The sequence below is a fragment of the Prosopis cineraria genome, unplaced genomic scaffold (assembly GCF_029017545.1).
Source record: "Prosopis cineraria cultivar Desert tree isolate PC_DT_omini unplaced genomic scaffold, ASM2901754v1 PC12, whole genome shotgun sequence".
In the NCBI taxonomy this organism is placed as follows: domain Eukaryota; kingdom Viridiplantae; phylum Streptophyta; class Magnoliopsida; order Fabales; family Fabaceae; genus Prosopis; species Prosopis cineraria.
In genome coordinates, this window is record NW_026555343.1 from 5,139,352 (window position 1) to 5,162,738 (window position 23,387).

The 23,387-nt window shown below is 31.1% G+C and overlaps 3 protein-coding genes and 1 pseudogene across 13 annotated transcripts; 3 read left to right on the forward strand and 1 right to left on the reverse strand.

Moving 5' to 3' along the window:
• The first annotated feature begins 5,397 nt into the window (after positions 1–5,397).
• LOC129288820 (cytochrome b561 and DOMON domain-containing protein At3g25290-like) lies at positions 5,398–7,216 on the forward strand. The gene is made up of 3 exons (XM_054925582.1): positions 5,398–6,027; positions 6,130–6,384; positions 6,849–7,216. The coding sequence occupies exons 1-3, from the start codon at positions 5,398–5,400 to the stop codon at positions 7,107–7,109; spliced, it is 1,146 nt and encodes a 381-aa protein (XP_054781557.1). The 3' UTR covers positions 7,110–7,216.
• A 4,499-nt stretch (positions 7,217–11,715) lies between these two features.
• LOC129288326 (putative disease resistance protein RGA1) lies at positions 11,716–12,799 on the forward strand. Its single transcript, XM_054924848.1, has 2 exons — positions 11,716–12,732; positions 12,776–12,799. The coding sequence occupies exons 1-2, from the start codon at positions 11,716–11,718 to the stop codon at positions 12,797–12,799; spliced, it is 1,041 nt and encodes a 346-aa protein (XP_054780823.1).
• Positions 12,800–12,816: 17 nt separating this feature from the next.
• On the forward strand, positions 12,817–19,399 carry LOC129288063 (putative disease resistance protein RGA3). Of its 11 annotated transcripts, XM_054924392.1 has the most exons (7): positions 12,817–15,002; positions 15,183–15,247; positions 15,788–16,066; positions 17,283–17,351; positions 17,805–17,874; positions 18,835–18,884; positions 19,017–19,399. In XM_054924392.1, exon 1 carries the CDS (start codon positions 12,820–12,822, stop codon positions 14,977–14,979), a length of 2,160 nt encoding a protein of 719 aa, XP_054780367.1. In that variant the 5' UTR covers positions 12,817–12,819; the 3' UTR covers positions 14,980–15,002; positions 15,183–15,247; positions 15,788–16,066; positions 17,283–17,351; positions 17,805–17,874; positions 18,835–18,884; positions 19,017–19,399. The 11 variants fall into 11 exon arrangements, with proteins under 11 accessions (XP_054780367.1, XP_054780364.1, XP_054780362.1 ...); XM_054924389.1 differs by having other exon boundaries at positions 17,283–17,874; XM_054924387.1 differs by having other exon boundaries at positions 17,805–18,884.
• Positions 19,400–20,401: 1,002 nt separating this feature from the next.
• Positions 20,402–21,171, reverse strand: LOC129288327 (cysteine-rich repeat secretory protein 55-like; annotated as a pseudogene).
• Positions 21,172–23,387: the final 2,216 nt, after the last annotated feature.

Below are 23,387 nucleotides of genomic sequence, written 5' to 3' on the forward strand. Positions count from 1 at the left end.
CCCAATCTCTTATGATGAAATCCCTGATATTTTTTATGATTGCAAAGAGAGAATGGTTATTGCACCAGTTATTATTAATAAGAGATAAAGCCTATGGAATTACAGTAGAGTTTTAGATAACTTTTCATTTCAATAAAGATTAAGACCTTCTAAAATTTTCAAAAGTTTAACTATTGTTCTAGGTAGTACCCAAGGTTCTTAGAAAATTTATTAATCCAATTTCTTTTGTCATCTCTGATTATGCCCTCACAGGTAGCAGCCCCATTAATATTGACTGAGCTATCAATGTTGAGTCTTACCTAATTAGGTTCAGGGGGATTCCATTTAATTTTCAATCTATTGCCTTTTTTGTTTAATTGGTTGATCTTGGATCGGAGCCTAAGGTTGTTGATTATCCGTTGGGTACATGTGAAGCCAATGTTGCTTTTAAGAGTATCCTCTTCAAAGAATATCTTCCCACATCTAAGTTTCCAAATATTCCAACATGCTTGAGCAAATAATTTCTACCAAGGAATTCTTCTTGTAATCGAATTGCCTGCTTCGTTCTTGGCATTTCACGTTATCCAATCTTGCACATTAAGAGAGAAAAAAGTAATAATTTTTGTAGGATTTATTAAACTTGTTCATACCTCTTTAGCTTCCTTATAATCACACAGAATATATATAGAAAAGTCAATGGAGTTACAAACCATGAGACAAGAATGTTGTTGCAGGCCATTCCTATTAGTATTCGTGTAGTTTGTTTGGAGACGATTCCAAACAGCTTTTTAGAAAAAAATATTTAATTTTTTCATAGGTGGGCCATCTCTAAACCTTGGACTAGATATCAAAGTGATTTTGATCCTTTCTAGACTCTAGAGTTTTGTAGGCAAATTTAATAGAGAAGGTACTATCAAAGGAGGGCCTCCAAAAAAGAACATTATCTTCATTCTAAGTTTTATTCGCTTGTTTCTTTTTAAAAGGTCAAGTATATATTAAAAGAAATAATTACAATAAAATGTTATAACTTTAAAAGTAGAACTAAAAAAACTTTAAAGTGGAATTGAAAAACCAAAGAGAAAAACTATATACATAAAAAACATCTCGTCAAAAACCACATTTGAATGCCTAACTCGTAAATTTTAGCCTATAAGACTTGAATATCTTGGACAATAACATTGGCAGAATTGCTACCTTATAAATCTAGCAGATATAAAATCTTTTCGAGCACAGTTTATGTGCACAAGATCCAAAGACAGCCCATAATCATAACAATGATTAGTAACCCACATGATATCTTAGACATAGAAGTGAAAAAGCATTTGGCAGATAAACACTTAGCAAAATACCTGCTTCCGCTGCTTGTGTTTGTACATCCAGATAGACCAAACCTCTAAATAACTGTCAGGAGAATACATAAGAGGCCCAAAATTAGGAATCGATGACAGATTTCATTTCCAAATATTTGTAATAATATGGCATTGGCTTCAAAATTCTTTCAAAAACTTCTCTTCATCTGGTTGAACACCATGGAAAATGTTGTTGTTACGTTGGAACCAAACCATGCTAAGGAGAACAAAGATTTGTTTCATCTCATCAAAGTCACTATCCTTAACCGGAGCAACTAGTTAACAATAGAAGAATCTTGAAAGTATGTGGTATTGATCCATACCATACAGCTCTAGTCAACCCGTAGCTAGCAAAAAGGTAATCAAGTGTTTCTTTATTGTCACAACCAAAAGTGCATAGATTGTTGTTATCAAGGTGATGCTCTCTTAAGATATCAATAGTTGGGAGAGCCTTATTTAGAATTTTCCACACAAATAATGTGTGTTTGAAAGGCAAAGGCAGTTTCCAAAACTCTTTCCAATATGAAAATTTCAAGAGAATAGAATCATTATTATGACTGGAAGAGAGGAAATCATGGCCTTTGTTAACAGAATATCTCTAGAACTTGTGCTACAAATAAACCAAACTATCTTATATGTGATTGAGTGAAGGGTAATGGTATTTTGAAGATTAACTTAGAAATACTATGATCATAAATTGAAGCAATAAGCTGCTTGTTCCATTCCTAGCTTCCCAGACCAACCCACAGATGGATTAAGAAGTAGGTCATTTACAGTAAGAGGAGTAGTGTCAAGTATTTTGGTTAGTCAAAAGAGTAAGAGAGTTTGACTCGTACCATAACTAATGATGTAGAGAAATATTATGACCGAAGCCAACTTGCCAAGAGAGTTTTGGGAGGATGAGATCAGCAAAGGAACATATATATATCCCTTTCCACATCCAATAAGAGTTATAAGGCTAGATTGAGAATTGAGATTAACAAACTTAAGTTTGAAGGTCAAGCCAAGGATTGAGTGATTGTCACCTGACACAATTCTCCAAAAGAGATTTGTTCATTAAAGCAGTTGATCAAAGTCCCAAACCCCCTTGATTTACAAGAGAGAACAAAGTCTTTTTACTTTCAGATGGAGTTTCCTTGTTTGATCGATGTTACCCCATAAGAACTTCAAATAGAGGGTATCTATTGCATTGTAAATGGACTTGGGAAGCTTAACACATGAAAGGACATAAATACAAGAGGCAGAAATGACCAATTCAATGTCAACCTTAAAGCTTGAGACGGAAGATTACATCTCCAAGAGTTGGTTCTACTTTTAACTGAATTCAACACTTGGGAATAAATGACAAATTTACTTGTTTTTATATCAACCCAAGCAAGTTCCAAGATACTTCTCAAGCTCATCAGGGAGAGTGACTCCCAATTCAGTAGACATTCCATTTTTGATGCCAAAAGCCACATTTGGACTACAAATAAGTGAAGACTTCCTTACATTGATTGATTGTCCAGACCATTTGCAATAAGAAGCAAAGACACCTTTAATACCAAAAAAATAATTAGCCTCAAAGAAAAATAAGGAATCGTCTTCAAAAAGTAAATGAGAGACTAGACAGGCTTGTATGCATATTTTTATTTCCTTTACCAAACCTACTTCTTCATAATCAGTGGCAAATGCAGGTGGTAGTGAGGGTGGGCAAGTGCCCCCACTCAACTTCAAACAATTTACAATGATTAGGTGGAATCTTTAAAAATTTGTCCTAATTGGCTCAAGGTCCTATATTTACCGCTACTCATATTAAGATAATAGAGCATAAAGCATATTTGCAGCTAAAATATAAAGATAAGGTGAAAAATGATCATCGTGTCTAAGGCCTTTCCATGAGATAATAGGGGCACATAGTTTACCATATATTGAACCTAAGATGACAGTGGGCAAAGGATATGCATGGCATTATGAGATTGATCCATTATTAACTTATTTTTAATTCATGCCGGTTGGATACGCATTTACATTTCGTGCTCATCATTTCACTTGATTTTATCATCATGTGATCTTGCCGTTCATTTTAATTTTATTTTTTTAATTATTTTTAATATTATATTATTAAAATAAAAATTTAAAAAAATATGAAAATCTTAATATTAAATATGGATTGTCTTCTGGGCTCAACAAGAGATGAGTACTATGTTACTCATTTCAATTGATGAGATTTGTAATATCCATATTTAAAAATTTTTATTTTTATTTTATATTTATCAAAATAAAAATTATAATTTTTTAATATATTTATTTGTAATCAATCTGGCTAGTGCAAATTTGATTTGGACTATCTAATTTAATATTAAAATTTTTTATACTTTTATAAATTGACTATCTAAATATACTCTGGATAATATAAATAAAACTTAAACAATTTAATTTAATATTAAATTTTTTATAATTTTTATAAATTAACTATTCAAATGTACTTTTTATAGTATATATTTAATATAAAGGTTTTCATATTTTTTATAAATTTTTATTTTAATAATAAAATATTAAAAATATTAAATAATTAATTTAAAATGAACGATAAAGATTGACAGAATTAAAACATGCTTATTGTACAAAAACAAAATTTAAAGCGTGCGATGAGCAAGGGATGTGCTCGCCGTTGGATGGTTTCTGCTCACTTTATTTATTTATTTATTTTTTTGCCCGTTCTTTATAAGTACTTTTTTCTTATAATTTTTTTTTTACCAGACACTTTTTTCTCACATTGACTTTGAAAAAAAAAAAAAAGAAACTTCTAACTGCGAACTAGAAGGTTTACGTTCGACGTACTCGCAAAAAATATAGGACCAAAACAAAAAACAAAAAACAAAAAAAAGGAAACGGTTACTTCAAGTTCGAGTTATTTAAATTTAATATTGTCAATAATTTGTTTTTTGACTTTTAAAACAGGGAATATCAAATGAAATGATTTTATCCATTAAAATATAAATAATAATTCATATTAAATACCAAAAAAAAAGATTTAGACTGCTTAAGTCAAACTTAAATAAATCCAATATAATAAATCTCACACAACTAATATAACCTGTTGAATATCCCTCATCTCAGAATTGAGATTATGATAAGAATTTATCCAACCTTTATGGTTATTGCAGCTGAAATAAATTTTTCAAGTATATCGCCGATGATTAAAGAGAGAAATTAAAATATATGAAGACATGTAAAGATGTCCTATGTTACAATGACCTATGTTTCTTTACCATATTAGAATATGACTTTTCAATTTAAATTTTACAAGTTAAATATTATCAATGAAAAAATTAATTATTTAATTTTTATAATTTTAACTCAATTGTAGCTCAATTATTAAACTTTAACATGTTGTAAGTTGTAACTAGATTCTTATTTAGACCATCCAAAACTAATTTTAACAGTCCATGTTTAAAATTTTAACATTTAATTTTTTATAAAAAAATCATTTTTTACCAAGTGACAATTATAAAATTATTTTTATCTTAATTATGCACCTATCAAAATAATAATTAATTAAAAATATAAAAATAAAATCATATCAAATCTAGATTGTCTTGTGCCAAAATGGATCCGTAGAGAGGATCTAGATCCCTCAAGGAGTACTGCAATATTTTTCAATGAATTGTAAATGGTGAATATTTGATTCTAAAATTTATATTTTTATTAAAAAAATCGACCTAAGTTTTTCTTCTTTGAGAAACAAGCAAATCAGATGGAACTATGAAGTGCGTTGTAATTAACTCCTAAAAGTAAAACAAAAAACCAGACAAAACAATGCTTAGCTTCCAAATAGAAAAATAAACAGAACATTTCCTAAATCTGGAAAACAGTTTCAGTCCGATTTCCTTTCGAAGCAGAAAAGCTTTTCGTTCTTCCAACACATTTGTTTCTCTCCAGTACATATTTCCCGAGATTTATTGGCGTGTCTTTCGCTTTTTGTTTAATCTCCACCTTAGATAAATACGTCAGAAAGATTAAAAAACACACGAACACGTACCCAAGTTGTCTTGTCTCTAGCTAATCTCTCTCGACGACGACGACGATGTCTCTGCCACGTTCCATCACTATTCCTCTCTTTCTGGGCCTCTCACTTCTGGTGTCGCTACCTTCTCCGGTGACTTCACTCACATGCACCTCCCAGAAGTTCTCCGATAACAAAGTTTATTCGAATTGCGTTGACCTTCCTGTGTTAAACTCCTACCTCCATTGGACCCTTGATTCTTCCAACTCTTCTCTTTCCATCGCCTTTGTCGCGGCTCCGGCGAAGCCTGGCGGGTGGGTGTCATGGGCGATAAACCCGACCGGGACTGGCATGGCCGGAGCGCAGGCTCTGGTGGCGTTCGAAAACGAGGGCGTAGTGATGGCGAAGACTTATAACATTAGCTCTTACAGCTCGGTGGTCCCCGGGAAGCTGTCGTTCGACGTGTGGGACTTGAAGGCAGAGAAGTTATCCGGCGGGGCGATGATGAGCATTTTGGCGAAGGTGAAGCTGCCGGAAAATGCAGAGACGGTGAACCAGGTGTGGCAGGTGGGGCCCTCAGTCACCGACGGAGAACTTGACTCTCATGAATTTGCTCCGGCGAATCTGGATTCCAAGGGCGTGTTGAACTTGAAGTCAGGCCACAGTTCCAGCATCAGTGGCGGGGCCGATTCAAGAACACAGCAAAAGAATGTAATTTAATTAATTAAAATAATTAACCTTCAGTATTTATTAATTGATTATTATGATTAATGAAGGCTGACGTTACAATGAATGTTAATGAACAAATGGCAGATTCATGGAGTGCTAAATGCAGTGAGCTGGGGGTTTCTGTTCCCGTTGGGAGTGATAATAGCAAGATACATGAGGGTATTTCCGTCATTGGACCCTACATGGTTCTATCTGCATGTGTTCTGTCAAGTTTCAGGATACGCCATTGGAGTCTCGGGGTGGGCCATTGGGCTTAAGCTTGGAAGTGAATCTCACGGCATTCACCATTCTGGCCATCGCAATATTGGAATTGCCCTTTTCTGTCTCGCAACATTACAGGTAATTTATATATATGAATAAGTCATACTGTTATATTGGCACTTATACGTAGCTGATCCTATTTAGTAAGATAAAACAGTAGTTGTATGCTATGAGTTTCATATCTATTAGGTTGTGTAAATGTAGGTGGATTTAAGATAATGTAAGAAGTTATATACATTATATACATAAAGTATGATTTAATAATTAATATTTGGTCAAAAAAATAATTAATATAAATTAAAGGAAAAAACTCATAAACTCAAGTTTTAAGTCTTTAAATGACCCATTAGGCTCATGCTTGTTGTAACATTGTATTGGCACATTATTATTAATACAAGCATGCATGTGTATTTCTAACATGCAGCTTATAAGTTATGAATAATGTGACTTGTTATAAGTTTGATGCTGTAATATGTGATTATAATGGTATGATATGTATTGAGCAACTTTATTGGGTGTGATGATAAAAAATAAAATTGCAGGTTTTTGCATTGTTCTTGAGACCAAAGAAGGAGCACAAGTACAGAACTTGGTGGAATATGTATCATCATGGTATTGGATATATTACCATCATCCTTGGAATCATTAACATATTCGGAGGATTCAACATCTTGAGCCCTCACAGAAGATGGAAGATTGCTTACGTGGCAGCCATTGCTGCTCTGGCTGTCATTGCCTTGTTGCTCGAAGTCATCACTTGGATCGTCTTCTTCACCAGAAAACGCAGAAACAACAACGCTTAATTAATTCATCTTATATACATTGACCTCAAAAATTAACAAGAATTACCTCCTAAGAACTTAATTAATTGCATCTTCTCTACAACGATTGTAGAGTATATACATTGAAATATGCTTAAAAAGTTTAAATTTGTTTGCTGGGTATGTGTATATTGAAATACTTCATGTGGGAAGAGTGACTTTGTTTTTTTAATTACTTTATCTTGCTTATCCCTGTAATTAAATAATTAGGTACAATCATTGTCATTGGTAGATCTACACTTTTATTCTACGATCTGATTAATTCAGAACGTGCATGCTTCAAATATTTTACAATTCTTACGTGTAATTTTATTTTATTTTCATGGTGTCGTGTAATGCGATCCAGCACGAAATCATTAATTAGGAATCAGTGCACCACGTTCAAAACGATAGTAGTAGTAGACTTGTAGTGATAGGTAATAATACAGCGTGACAGACAAGTGAAGGCAATAATTTAAGATGCCTCAATACGGTAAAAGCCTCTGTTGTGTAGGGCCCAAACGAATAAAAGGAGAGTGAAAAAGTTGTTCTCCTCATTCACTTGTTCTTCTATTTTTTCTCTAACCCGATATCTCAAGTTTTCACCTAAACTAATCCACTTAGTAGTTTGTGAGTATCTTTTTAGAGGCAAACCTACGATAAATTTAATCATTTTTGCATGTTCAAGAATCGAACTCAAAGCCTTTCTAGTTAAGAGGAATTTATTCCTTTACTAGTTGATCTTAACCAGTGCTTGATAGTCATTCACTTTCTTTTAAGTATATATGTCAATAATAAATATACACATATATGATACTCAGTATTATTAAATTAAATTTAAGTAATGTCAAGTCAATAATAAGAGATTCTTCTTAATACAATTTTTTTTCACTTGCAACTTGCAAGCTCAAACATTTGATTCTGACTAAAAGCAATTAGCTTTTTGATTTGATTCAATCATTGTTGATGTGCTGGTGTTTTAAAATGGGCTCTTTTTTTTTTAAAAACCTAATCACCATTAAATTAGACAACTCTGTTGATTATACAAATTCAAATTGTCTTTCTCTTTGCTTTATCACAGATAAGATTTCTAGTAGAATATACGGTACATTTAATTTTTTTGGGAAAAAAATTAAATAATTGAGACATAAATTAAAAACAAAATATTTTTCGAATGATGTTCGGTACAATAAAAAAAAAATTATCTAAGTCCAAATGTGTTCAAGGACTTAGAAACATGGGCAGTTTTGCAATTCTTTACATAGCATGCATAGTAACATTCCTTAAGGTGTCTTTTCTTTTAAATAACAAATGCTTGAAAAAATACACTTATGGAATAGTGATTAGTAATTGGCAATATTTTATTAATTTGTGATTGTAAGGCTCATTTGTTTAATTTTCCTAGCATAATAAATATGAATTTTTTTAAGTGTAATATTGTTTTAGCCTATATGGGTGACATCACGATGATGTAATAGTGATTACAAAAATTGACAAAGTATTGAAAAAAAAAAATGAATCCTGAGTCGTTATTACTGAGTCTCAGTCACATTGGATTAAAGGAATCAGCATTTTATGCGTCCTATCTTCAAACTAATCAATGTCCTTTTCTTTCTTTCTCTTTCTAGAATGCCTCCAAAGTATTAATGAACTGATGTGTCGCTTGCAAACTGGACCACTAAATTATGGATTCGCCACCACATCCACAAGCAATACCTTATTTACATTTTCCCTTTTCAAAGGTCGCATAGCTCATAAATGAATGGGACGATTGGGCACAGGGAACAAAGGCCCAAGTGTTTGCGCATAAATCCCAAATTTTTAAAATAAATCTTATGGGAGACCTCGGTCCATAGGGGGAAAGCATGTATTTACACAAGGAAAAATATTTAGATAAACCGAATGCCCATATCATTTATTATCTATATAATAAAAATATAATATTTAGATAATATTAAATATAAATTGATTCTGATTTTAATGATAGTAAAAAAAAAGGTAAGAAATTAAATATACATTTTGTTATATAAATAAAATCAATTAAAAAATGTCACACAAAATTTTATTTCAATTATTTAAAACATTTTAATTAAATAAATTGTAAATGATATGATATACCTAATTTAATTAAGTTTTCTCTTAAATGAGAATACCAAAATACTCTTTCCTCCTATGCATTAGTTTTCATAAGTCATTTACGAATCTTCAATAATTTTCACTTTTATTTTATATCTTGGATGCTTCAACACTCTTCATGTTTCTTTAATAGTATAAAAAATTTGATTCATTCAAGACATTGATGTTTATTAAAAGGATGTATCAGTCAAATCGATTAGTGTGAATCACCTATTCAATTGGTGATCCTAACATTTGTATAAAAGAGCTACACTCTCCATTAAAAAAATGTAAAAATTTTGTTTAAAGGGTTAAATATTTAAAAAATATAAGACATTTTTCATGTTTCAAAATATAATTAATTTGTTTTTTTAAAAAAATGTCCATAATAAATAAATTAATTTATATTTATTTTAAAAGTAAAATATCATATTAAATAGAAGTAAATATGAAAAGATGGTATTAATTTGAAGACAACTAATTACTTTATTAAGATTGAGATTTGATAAAAAAATACTTTATATTTTTAAATAGAGAGAGTATAATATCATATTAAAAGTAAAAAATTTTATTAGAGTATTATTCTCTCATTGTTTCATCCCATAGTTTGGAGCTGATTTAATACCCTTCAAGAAAGGATTTGTTGATATGTCAACAGATTCAACATAATTTAAAAAAAATATTATTTATCTACTTATATTGTTTCAAATTCAGTCTTAATATAATTATTAGTTTTAGTTATTAAATTATTATTTTTTTAAAAATAGTAATTAATTTTTAAATTAAATTATCTTCTATCCCTCCTAGCTTGGCCACTAATTATATTATTTCCAGTCCTATTTAGTTATTTACAGGACAAAGAGAAAATATGTTTTTATTTTATTTATAAGTTTTCATTAAATTTTCATCACAAATGTTTTCATTTGATCTTTATTGAATATTGAAGAGAAAAAATATATTTTTAAAATTAAAATATATATATATATTTAATAGAAGTAAAGTTAAAAAATTATTAATAAATTTTAAAATTTTCTTTAATTTTAATAAAATATATTGTAAGTGTCTTATAAATAGATAAATTATATGTTTTCTTTTGTAAAATCATTGTACCAGGGTTTGTTATACTCACTGTGATTTGTTAAATTGATTAATAAAGGGTTCATCCAAAAAATTTTGATTAATAAAGGTTTGTCATTTTGCGATTAATATTCTTCACCCTTTAAAAAAGCGTTCTCAACTCTCAACCCTCGATCCAAATGCAGAATTCTCCGGAAAGGTTTGTTGTATTCTTCAGCTCTTGAATCTGCCCAAGAACACTGGCTTTGAGAGTGTAAACAACTAATGGGCCGAGTGGTCGTCAACAGTCATGTCAACGAAGCCCATTAAGCCCTTTTGGTCTCTTCATAATCATCGCTAAAGACACAAAGTGAAATGTCTAGTGTGAAATGCCAAGGTAACAAGTGTCATGGTAACAAGTGTTTGATGTAATTGAATAATTATAAAAAAAATTTGTGATATAGTATTAGAAAAATATTAAATATCAAATTTTTAAAAAGAACAGTATACATTAAAAGCATTTTAATCATGAAAATTATTTTAAATTTTTAGAAGAAAATATATTTTAATAATTTTTAAATATTAATAAAATTTAAAAATTTTATAATTGAGACACTTATTGAATTAACTTAGACTATTTACCAAATTTAAATTTAATATAAAATAAATGCATTTGGGGGGGGGGGTCCAGATTAATTTCCGGGAAGCTACTCAAGGACAATTAGTCAATTCAAAACTAAACGCGTGGACTTTTTCAAACCATTTCTATTACATTCATTTTCTCATACACTTCCCTTCCTCTCTCTTGCATTTCCTTGTTACTGCCACTGCATATCCTTTTATTATTATTATTATTATTATTATTAAGTCTTTAAATGAAATCTGCATTTTTTGGGATATTGCTACAATTGACAAATGATGGGGTTTCGTGGCGCGGGGAAGAATATGGTTCTGGCTCCTGTATATCAATTTGGATCATTTGGATTAAGTCTAAAGTATTCAAATTAAATATTAATTATTTTCATATTTTTTAAAAAATTTATTTTAATAGACGCAGAGTTAAAAATGAAAATAATCTCTTAACTTTTACCCTATTAAAAAATAAATAAATTTATTGTTTAAAAAATGGTAAGTTAAAATGGTAAAAATCTCACAGAGGATGAGCACCATGGTGGTTACCTACAGCTAGCATAAGCACCCAAGGTGGACTTTGAAGAATATCAAGTAATCATCCATAAAGAATGGATGCCACTAGACAATATTAATTATATATGCAGTGGGACATCAAAGCTAACATGTGTATACTTTTCTTCGTAATTTCCATTGTCAGAAGTCAACAACTTGAGGTTGAGGTCGTTTTTCTCTAATGTTAAGCTCCATGCTGTGATACATCTCTCTCTCCATTTTCAGACTACAATTTGCACCTTTACTCAGAAAAATGGCCGAACAAGTTCCTTATGGTGTGGTTGTGAGTATCATCAACAGGTTAGCTTCATCAGCCTTCAAAGAAATTGCATCGATTTATGGGGTCGACGGTGAAATAGAAAGGCTCAGAGACACTGTGGAAGCCATCAAAGCTGTGCTTGTTGATGCAGAGCGAAAACAGCAGAACGACCAGCTCATCAAGCTATGGATAAAGAGGCTCAAACAAGTTCTTCTCAACGCAGATGACTTGCTTGATGATTTACAAGCTGAACATTTGCTTCGCAAAAGAGATGGCAAAAGAAAGGTACGTGACTATTTTTCATCCTCAAATCCAATTGCCTTCCGCCTAAAAATTGCTCGCAAGATAAAAAAGATAAGAGAGCGATTTAATGCAGTTGCGGAAGATGTTTCTAAGTTGAATTTGCATTCAAGAGTTTTGGTAATGAGGCAGAATGAGAGTAACTGGAGGGAAACTAGTTCTAAGAATGAAGAGAATATCATTGGTAGGGATGAAAGCAAGAAGGAGATCATTGATTTACTGCTCAACATTGATAGCAATCAAAGTGTTTCTGTGATTGCCATTGTTGGGATGGGCGGCTTAGGTAAGACAGCTCTTGCCCAGCTGGTGTATAATAATGCTGAAGTGAACAAATTTTTCAATAAGCAAATGTGGGTGTGTGCTTCTGAAGAGTTCCATGTGAAAGCACTGGTTAAAAAAATATTAGAATCATCAATTGGGAGAGATGTAAATGACCAACAATTACAATTGCTTCAAAATAAACTTGAAGAGAATTTAAATGGCCAAAGATATTTGCTAGTCCTCGATGACGTTTGGAATGAAGATCAGGAAAAGTGGTTACATCTGAAAAAGTATTTGATGTGTGGTGTTGAAGGTAGTAAGATTTTAGTGACTACCCGTAATCAAATGGTAGCAAGATGCATGGGTGCGGAAAACCCATATGTTTTGAAAAGTCTAACAAATGATATGTCTTGGGCTTTGTTAAAAACTTTAACAATTGGACAAGGAGGAGTAATGAACCAAAACCTTGAGCCTATTGGCCAAAAAATTGCAGAGAAATGTGGAGGAGTACCGCTAGCAATAAGAGCTATGGGAAGTATGCTAAAATCCAAAATGGAGGAAAACAACTGGGAATCTATATTGGATGATGACTTTTGGAAGCTATATGAAAGTAATAATTCAATCATGCCTGTACTAAAACTAAGCTATGATCACCTCTCTTTTGAATTAAGACAGTGCTTTGCTTATTGTTCCTTATATGCAAAAAATTGGAGATATGATAAGGATGACTTGATTGAATTATGGATGGCACAAGGCTTTCTTGATAGTCAAAATGAAAAACAATGTCTAGAAGATGTTGGCCAACAATATGTTTGTGTTTTGTTGATGAGGTCATTTCTTCAAGATGTTGAGATGAATGAATTTGGTGAAATAAAGTACTTTAAAATACACAATTTGGTACATGACCTCTTGCAATCTGTTGCAAGCTCTGATTATCAGTTATATAATGAGAGGAGAAAAATGGTTGCAACTCCTATGCATGTTTCCTTTGACTGTGATTCCAACTGTTCGTTAGATTTGTTGAATGCAAATAGATTGAGAACTATGCTTGGAATACAAAGACTACTAGAGATCAATCCCTCTAGTTTGTTAGACTTCAAATGCTTGCGGAGTCTAAACCTATCAGAAAGTTTAAACATCAAAGATTTGCCCAATTCAGTTGGTAAAATGAAGCATTTAAGATACCTTAATCTCTCTCATTGTGAGAATTTGACCAGCTTGCCTAACAGTGTAAGCAACCTAGTCAATTTGCAAACTTTGAAACTAATGGGATGTTATACTCTTAGATTTTCCATAGATTGTGTCCCAAAGTTGGTCAGCTTGCGTCATCTTCATATCAATAACTGTAAGGCCTTTGAATGTGGAATGCCAATTGGGCTGGAGAAATTGAATGCCCTGCAAAGTTTATCAGATTTTAGAGTAGGCAATGATATTGATAAGGAGAGAAAATATGCAAAACTGAATGAACTGAAAGAATTCAATCTTAGACATGAATTATCTATTGAGAATCTCAACTTAGTAAGGGAAGTTGAAGAAGAGTCCAAGGATGTTAATTTGAAAGTAAAGAAGAACCTTAAGTCTCTGAGACTTGATTGGGGAAGAGCTACAGAGTCAAGAAATAGTGATAGCTTACAACTTCTAGAAAAGCTATGTCCTCATCCAAGTTTGAAACAATTGACAGTGGAAGATTACCCAGGGCTGAGATTTCCAGGTTGGCTTTCTTCACTCACAAATCTTGTAGACTTAAAACTCGATGGTTGTGGGAATTGTCAATACTTGCCATCATTGGAAGCATTGGTTTCTCTTAAGACTCTATGTATATGGAACATGGATGATTTGGAATACATATGTTATAATAAAGGTTGTTCCTCATTGCACAAAACTAGCTTCTTCCCATCTTTGAAGGACATGAACTTTTCTGATTGTGAAAATTTTAGGGGATGGCAAAGGGAAGCAGATGTCAATAATGTAATCGATAATGAAATGCATCGTTCACTGCCTCCATTTCCTTGCCTTTCATATATAATAATTCAAGATTGTCCAAACTTGAGTTCCATGCCTACGTTCAGTCTCGTGGAGCGCTTGGTTTTGAAGAATTGTAGCACGAAGCCATTGCTAGACACTGTAAAAGCTAGCATAAGTGGATCGTCTGCAACACAAGATTCATGTCCTTCTCTTTCTAAGCTCGAGTATTTAGGGTTTCAAGATATGGACGTAGAAGCTTTACCAGAAGAGTGGATGCGAAATCTTACCTCTCTCAAGAATCTTTCTATTGGTGGCTTATCAAGTTTAGTGAGTATGTTTCGTCATATGCGACATCTACCTGCTGAACTTGAACAAGTCACTTTTCAAGGCATTAACAACCTTAATCCATGGAGCGTTGACGAGGGTTTTAGCACACAGTGTCAAGCAGTTCAATGCCTTCATTCTCTCCAAACAATCAACATTCTCTTCTCTGAAAATCCCAGGACTTTACCTGACTGGATCTGTGATCTCCAATCGCTACAATTTATCGTCATTCATAATTGTCAAAATCTGGAGTCATTACCTGACGGATTACAACGCCTTGTTAATTTACAATCATTGCAATTGAATGGAGATCTACTTTTATTACAAAGATGTGAGAGAGGAAGAGGTTCAGAATGGCCCAAAATTTCTCACATCCCTAGCATATGGATTAATGGCTATCAGATATGATTCTTCCTTGCATCCATCTAAAGGTATTCAATTGTAGGCTTGTAACTATTACACAAAAGATTCTGTTTGTTTGTGCGTAACTGGCTTTTGGGGAAAAAATAATAAAGACATAGTTTTTTTACCTTTATCATGTATGAATATTTAATCAAAATGCTTCAAAAATTTTGACTTCCATTTCATTTTCAAATTCTTTTTGGTTACAGTCAATCTATTATACAAATAGAAGAAGCCTACTCTGACATGCTTTAATTCATCACTCATGAGCAAGGTACTTGAGTACTTCTTGGTTAATTTTATTTTCCACCTTACTTCTATGGCATTTAAACTAGTTAGGACCAATTTTATAGGTGTGTCTGCAATTAACTTCTTTTGCTCTTTATATTAGGTTTTCTATTTTACTTTCTTCACGTTTTTGAAGCTTTAAGTTCAAACTCAATTTTGGGAATATACATTTGAAGTTTATAGTACCATAATCTATTCCTTTATAACTTGGCAGGAAATATTCTAGGGTATTTATAACATATCTAGAGTAAAAAAAAAGTACTCTAGAACATTTCTATTATTTTACATGCATATTGTGCTGTATAATAATAATTACATAAATGAAAAAAATAGGAGTTATAAAGTTAGTTAGGGAATAACAAGAAATGACTGTTAAGATAGTTATGATGTTGAGCTTATAAATACTACTTACTTTGTAACTCAGATTATGACTTGAATGATTCAGTGTTTTGATTCTCTTTATTCCCTCTTTGTTCTTCTTTACTTCAACTTCTCTTACCTTTCTCTCTTGTCCTAACATCACTAGTGGAGTGCTGAATTATGTGGAGAAGAATGTCAGTAGAGTGGATGCTGTCATGCAGGAAAATGACTTTTTGGGAAGGTAAAAGGATCTATGTTTTTTATGGGAGACTCAAAAGCATAAGGACTGGATAGCTTTTTAAGTGATTTTTATCAATCTACTTGGGAAATATTGGGTGACAAAGTGTTTGAAATGGTTAAATCTTTTCTGGAGGAAAGTGTTTCTCTACAGCAGATAAATTAGACTAATATTGTGTTCATCTTGAAGATTTATTAGCTTAAAGAGGTAAGTCACTTTCTACCTTTATGCTTGTGTAATTATTCTTACAATATGATCTCTAAGGTTTTAGCTAATAGGTTGAAGGGCATTTTAGCCAAGCTCATTTCTTTACAATCCACACCAAAGAGCATTTATATAGGGTAGACTAATATAATTGTAACATCCCAATTTAAATTTTAATAGTTAATTTGAGTTAATAGAAATTTTGAAAAATATTTAGAGGTAAGCAAATTAGTAGAAGATGATTATTAAATCTAACTCATGATATAATTCTAAATTAAAATAAAAAAATTAATTAATTAAAAAAATATTAAATTATTATTATTATTATAAAAAAAAGAAGAAAAGGTATGAGAAAGAGGAAGGAAAGAAAGAAGAAAACATGAGCGGCTTTCGGTGCAATGATTATGTATATAATAATAATAAAAAAAAGAGAGAGAGAGAGGAAAGAAGAAATAATAAAAAAAGATGTGGGACCTACTGAATTTTTATAAAAACTCACCTGTTTCCTTCGTTTCTTCATTCATTCCTTCGTGCGTGAGTTAAGGCAGAGTGAGCGTGAGTCGCCGGTGCGGGAGATCTGAGTTTTTAAGGTAAGAGTTTTTAATAGGATATTTAGGATGTGATTTTAAGCTTTTCAAGACTAAGTAAGTGTTCTAAAAATTTTTCTTAGTCATCCTTTCTCTTTGGTTTCTGATTTTGTGGTGGTAGAAAATTTAGAATTTGGAAGAGTGATGAATTTATGTTGAAGAAATATGGTTTTTGAGGTTGTTGGTAGTATAATAAATGTTCTAGAATATAAATTTGTTGACGATCTTTGAATTTGTGGCTTATGGATCAAATTCTAAACTAAATCTGAAAATATATGTTGATTTATTGAGGTTTAGATGATTATTTGGGATGAGAAATGAATTATTATGGCTATAGGATTATGATTCTAAGCTAGAAATTTAATTTTTAATTTTTGGATATTTTAGGTGCGAATTTATAAAATAAAAAGAAAATTTTGACAATAGAGATTAGTTTAGAAGTTAATTTTTAGATTATTAATGTTTATTGATGAGTAAAAGAGGAGTTAAAAATTTTACTTAATAGTATTAACTCTAGATTTGTATTAAGATTGAGATTAGAAATTATGTTACATTTTTAATTCTATTATTAGAATTATTTTATTAGTTTCAAAAATTAAAACTAATATTTATAAATAATATGTTATTTGTAGATTGTATTATTGGTGAAGATTGTGGTGGGAGAGAAATTTTAAGGAATAATTTATTGAAAAAGCCACAAGGTAACCATGCTTTTAATTTGTGATTAGTGTTACTTCATGTTAATTGGGTGATTATTGAGAAAATTATGAATTTTGTAATATTATGTAATTGTGCAATATTATTATGAATTTGTTTGATTATTGTGAGAGGTATTGGGATACTTGCTATTGTTGTTGTATTTATGTGCCACGTGGTACGCCCCTATTGGAGCTCAATAGGTGGCTTGTAAGGGCTCGGGCTAATCTACCTTTGGCCAGGTAATTTAACACCGAGTGAGGGCTGCGGTTCGAGGTTAATGGAGGGATATAAGAATATTTATTTGTGTGTATTGTAATATTTCTTATATTTGTTGGAATTATATTATTTTTAATTCTCACTTAATAAGCACACATTTAACTGTTTGTACACACTATCATAAATTGGTATTGGTTACTGGGACTTTTGAGTCTCATTATGTGGTTAACAATTTTCAGGAGAAGAGCCACAAGTGACACGTGGAGGAGTCCCAGATGCTTAATGGCATAGATCCACTGTCTCTTTTGGGTATTTGATTTATGATATATAATGTGTTATATTGCCAATATTAGGGCTTTTTGTTTATTATCAATTATATGAATATATAAATGTAATCATGCCTTTCAAACTATTTCTATTTTTAGTACAATTTGGATGACTGTAATTTTAATATTTGGTTTACTATGGATTGGTTAAAATGGCATGATTATAAGGCCAAATAACTGGCTTGTGTTGAAAATTGACTAAATTACTTATTTTACTTGTTGGGAGTATAAGGATGGATAAATGTGATTTAGTTTACTTGTTGGGAGTATAAGGATGGACAAATGTGATTTAGCCTAATGGCATGTGGGAGGTAAAAATTTATCTAAAATGTTATATTGTGTGAGTTGAAGCTAATTATAAAATATTTTATATTAAAATTATTGATATAAAAATATGTTGGGTGGCTGTAACCCAACTATGGTTGAGTTAAATTATTTTAAAAAAAAATTGGTGTGTTACAATTTAACTATAGTCCTTGAAGCTTTTCATTAATTATTTGAAGCACAAGAAATAACTGGGAAGCTTGAGTTTTGCTGTGAAAATGGATTTTGTTTAAAGCTTGATGAGTATGATAGACTCGAGTTCAATTTTCAGCTGTAACGAGGAAGATAGGATTTAAAGAGAAATGCATTAGCATTTGAAGTAAAATGAAAAAGACAATGTATTTTTACAGACGTTTCCACAGATGTTTTTGATATTTGTGTCAAAGGATTTATGTCTGTATCATGAAAAATGTTGGTTCTTTTCCAATTATAATAATCTATCAAAATTTATATTTTAAAGCACAAGCAAGTAAATTATTAACTTCCTCTCTAATGTTGTGTTTACTTGTTGCAAAAGGGAAGGGGGTTTTGTTTGCTATTTTAATTTCCTTGTCTGAATCTCTATTAAGCTCGATTTCTTTTCTAAATTCTATGTTGGTTGCAACTTTCCATTTTATAGATGGATGAAGACTACTATGGATGCTCTGATTGCTGAAACATTATAAGAAGGTACTAGAGCACTTGATACACACACATATACATGTTCATTTTTGGGAGTATAATGATCACTTAATTGTATTTGCCAGCTTACTTTTGTAGCCTTTAAAATAAATTTTGTATGTGAATTTTTTTTTTTTGCAGAGTGAGGAACTGATGTATGCAAATATCAATTTCATGTGGTTTGCAAGGAAAAAATTGAAAAGAGTGGTCCTATCACTCAAGCTGAAAACTCACAAGTAAAAAGAGGTCAATTTTTATTATTTCAAAGGAGACGCATAGAGTGAGCTAAGTTACACCGAGAAGTAAGAAATGATATGGTCCTTTTTTTTGTGGCTGAAGAAAAGATATGGTCTTTTGAGTGTGAAAAGCTCAAGAAAAATTGCTGCTTTAGTTAGAATTGTAATATTTAAGAACATTGTAATTGTTGTACCTTTTGTATTATGACTTATAAGTATGGAGGATAATGTAATTAATTTGAAATAATAAAACTTTAGTAGAGTTGTCTTGAGGTTTTTCCCTCAACATTAAAGGATTTTTCATGTTAAATTTCGTGTTGTTTTTAAGTTTTATTTCATTGTTATAGATTAAATTTACATTTTTATTTTTGAACATAAAGCCACTTAATCTAAAATTGTAAAATATCATTTAGTGAGTATATATTTTGAAATTTCAATTACATATAATATGAGAAACACTCATTTCTCACATAAATTTTTTATATACTTTGATGTGATATCTATTATCTGGAAAACACATGTGACAAATCAAATTTTAGTTTTAATTTTAGAAAAAAAAATCTAAGAACAAAACTAGTAATTAATAATGACAGAATTGCTTTAAGATCCCTCACTATCCTATTAAATACCATAAGGTTCATTGACAACTTAATAGAGTAAAATTACAAGTATTTAATTCTGTTGTAAGAAACTTATGCATAATTCTCCTACAAACTACACACTTTTGAAAGATATATGATAATTATGATTTCCACCTAACTTATATGCTAACTAAATTAGTGTTTTGATTGAACCTTCATACAAGTTAAAAAGCTTTAATTAATCTGATGCTAAGTCTAAGTGAAATAATCTCACACAAGTCACACAGACATATATAGCCATCTGAATTGGTTCTTTCAAAATTTACATTAGAATTTGATTTTATCTATCTCTATCACTGAGTCATTACACAACACTTTCTGAAAAGACCTATCAACCTATCAATGAAGTAGTAAACAACTTCAAAGCCTACAATCTCTGCATATACTTCTAATATTTTCAAATTTTCATGCTAAAACATATAACATAATATGGAAATTAAGAATGTTATTGAAACCTTCGTGGATAAACAATGGCCATTTCAGTGTTGTTGAGCTCTGCCATTTTATTGTTATTTTTAAAAAGACCTTCTGATAAATTGGTGAACAACTATTAATCCTTCAATCTTTGCATATACTTTTGAGATTGTAGGATTTTCATGCTGAAATAGATAACATAACATGGCAATTAAGAGTGTTATTAAAACATTCATCAATAAACGATGACCATTTCAGTTTTGTTGAGCTCTTTGATGTTAGAATCAAGAGGGAAAAAGAAGGGACAGAGCTCATATCGGACATAGCAAGAACTATACAACACTCTACACCTTTTATGACTTTTGCAAAAGGTGGCAAAGTTGCTCTCTGCAATAGCCAAGCACTGAGCACAAGATATATTAGACAAGTCTCCTGTACATTAAACCAATGCATAAAGTGTCACAAATAAAGATAACTTGGCCTTCCTTTTCCCAAGCCCTTTGTTTTTAGCCATGACAGCTTCTGCTTTAATCTCATCCATTAAAGATCCCAGTTCTTTATTAAAAGCTTCAGTATCACTTACATTCTCAACATTCCAATAGAATATACCGAAAGATGTATCAACTATTCCTATAAAGTTCTCATTACTATGCCTTAAAAAGCAGTAATCATACCAAATTCTTACATCAGCTTGTCTAGACATTTCTTTCTAATTTGTTTTGCCACGTATTGTATGCAAATAGAGCATTTTTATTCATTCACATCTTGCTTGCATTGAGATAGACCATAAACTTGGTCTTGCCCTTTACCATATGAGGCGAAAATAAAGCCACTTGAGGGAGTTTCAGGCACTAATTCTACTAAAAGGTGATCAATATTAGTAGATAATTTAGTTTCAGAGGATATTTTTATATTTTCATTGTATAACTGCCCCAAGGGTTCTTAGGATTTTGCATTGGAAGAGCATATGAGAAGTAAGAAGATGATTTTAAAGATCAAAGACATGTTTTGCTTTTCTTTCTTTCTTTTTTTTAGCTCTTTTTAAGAGTTTGTCAATTGCTTCTTTAATAGAAATTAAGTTTGGGAGATGTTGGAATGTGGAATCTGTCACAATAGACATTTATGACTTGCAAGTAATAGTGATTGGAGGACTTGCATTATTTCAATGTTTGATAATATTTTGTGCCGTTATTTTACCGCTTATTTCAAAAGGCAATTTTAGGGTACTCTATTTTAATTCATGATAATATTTTAGATGCTAGTTGACATCCAACATGCATGTTCAAAGATACCTCTATTTAAGATACTGGATACAATGACATGTTTAGAGTGGTTTCTCAGATCATACCATTCAAAAAATTTACTTACATAAAATATCTTCTTATGAAAAGTTACCATTGCTAAACAAAGTAAAGCCATGTTAAGCATGAAGGTATCTTGTAAATTAGAATTTTTTTATATGGTAGCATATATGACCTGATAGAATATGAGATTATATTGCACTGAGAGTTTCTTGAAATCCTTTTTTTTTTGTAGTCAAATAGGATTTGAATGAATGAACTTTTATGTATTTTAATTTAATTAGTTTACCCTTAGAATCCAAATTGTGTGACTAAAATATTTTACAATCTACCATGAAGCACAATAATAAGAGGCAATAACAAGTATGAGTAGGTCTCATTTATTTTTGTAGCCATTAGTTCCTTTTCACAAAGTATTTGAATGAATATATTTTTGGAAATTACATGGTATGAAATTGCTTTGTATAGCAATATCACTATTCCAACAATTATATTGTCCTTCCATCTTCAGACACCACTTGACTTTGTTTTACAATTATAGTAATATCACCATTCCGTCAATTATAGTCTTCAATAATGGGAAGTTAATTTTTACAATTTAACTTTGTTTTATGGCCAATGGAACTAAAATGTGGAGTCATTCTGTAACATCCTAAAAATTTTAAGACTCAAATTTATTTAAAAAAAAATAAATAAAAATAAAATAAAATATCTATAATTAAATTAAAATTTAGAATAATTTAATAGAGGCCCAGAGTTTGAATTTTACTAAGCAAAAGTTTGGTTTTATTTATTTTTAACTATGGGAAAAATTACCAAAGTTGACCCGGGCTTTTGTGCAATAATAAAAAATGTTGGGCCCTTTCTTGTAATTTTCCCCAAACTTTTTGACCAGCAATTTAAAGACCCAAATTGATGCAGAAACGCAGAAATTGAGTTGGAAAGGAAAGGAAAGGAAACGTATGAGAGGGAGAGAGGAAGAAGAGAAGAGAAAGGGAGGGAGTTAGGCTTGGATCTAGGAGTCTTTGCGACCGTTGCGAGCTCGGCTACACGATAGGTAAACTCCCTACTTCAATCCTCTTCTCTTTCTCTTGATTTTCTTCAATTTTTGGAAGAGGAAATTTTTGGATTTTGATCCCAAAGGCTTTATTCTTGTAAGCTTTTATTTCTTTGGATCCTAGGGAGCATGTTTTGAGTTTCTAGATAGTGATCTAATATTTTGAGTGGATAATTGGATGAAAAGAGGTGTTTTGGGCACAAAATAAACCTTGAGAAATTGGGTTTTTGCTCTTCAATGGTTTAAGCTTATTGATTTAGTTATAATTTTGCTATTTGAGCCCAATAAGATTTAAATTAAGGTTTGGTTTTCATTATAAGGGCTAATGGTGAAAGTTGGTGACACTAAGTGAAGGTTTTTAATTGATAAAAAATTATATAAATTGAAAATTAGCCTAGTGATGGCCAATAAATGGTTTTGGTGGTTAAGTGATACTATGTGAATGGTTGGTTTAATATATGGACCATTAGGTTGGATTATGACTCATAGAGCCAAGTTGTGTGGTATGAGTTATAGTCTTCATTAATGCTATTTTTCATAATAAGTGATGTGGATCACTTATATGTTGTAGAAAATTGTTGGTGGAACTTATTGAGAAGTAAGGAACAAGCCGAGCCCTATTTTGTACAAGGGGAACCCTTTTGGTACCAAAGGGTTGAGGTAACAGGGGAATTTATATTTCTTGTTACTTTGTTTTAGCTATTTTTAAATAAATATTACTAGTTATCATGCATTACATGTTTTAAAAGATTAAATGTGCTTTATAAGGGGTTATGGGGTACTACTTTGATTATAGTGCAAATATGTTTTCTAATTGTTTAATAACAATGTTTTTATGGAAATGAGATTTATAAATATTATAC

Excerpts from the sequence above, each read along its gene's own strand:
- LOC129288326 (XM_054924848.1), top strand. The coding sequence starts at position 11,716 with ATGGCCGAACAAGTTCCTTATGGTGTGGTTGTGAGTATCATCAACAGG. Across the intron at positions 12,733-12,775 it reads TAACAATTGGACAAGGAGGA|AGAAATGTGGAGGAGTACCG; the intron begins GTAATGAACCAA and ends AAAAAATTGCAG.
- LOC129288063 (XM_054924386.1), top strand. The coding sequence starts at position 12,820 with ATGCTAAAATCCAAAATGGAGGAAAACAACTGGGAATCTATATTGGAT.
- LOC129288820 (XM_054925582.1), top strand. The coding sequence starts at position 5,398 with ATGTCTCTGCCACGTTCCATCACTATTCCTCTCTTTCTGGGCCTCTCA. Across the intron at positions 6,028-6,129 it reads CAAGAACACAGCAAAAGAAT|ATTCATGGAGTGCTAAATGC; the intron begins GTAATTTAATTA and ends AACAAATGGCAG. Across the intron at positions 6,385-6,848 it reads TCTGTCTCGCAACATTACAG|GTTTTTGCATTGTTCTTGAG; the intron begins GTAATTTATATA and ends ATAAAATTGCAG.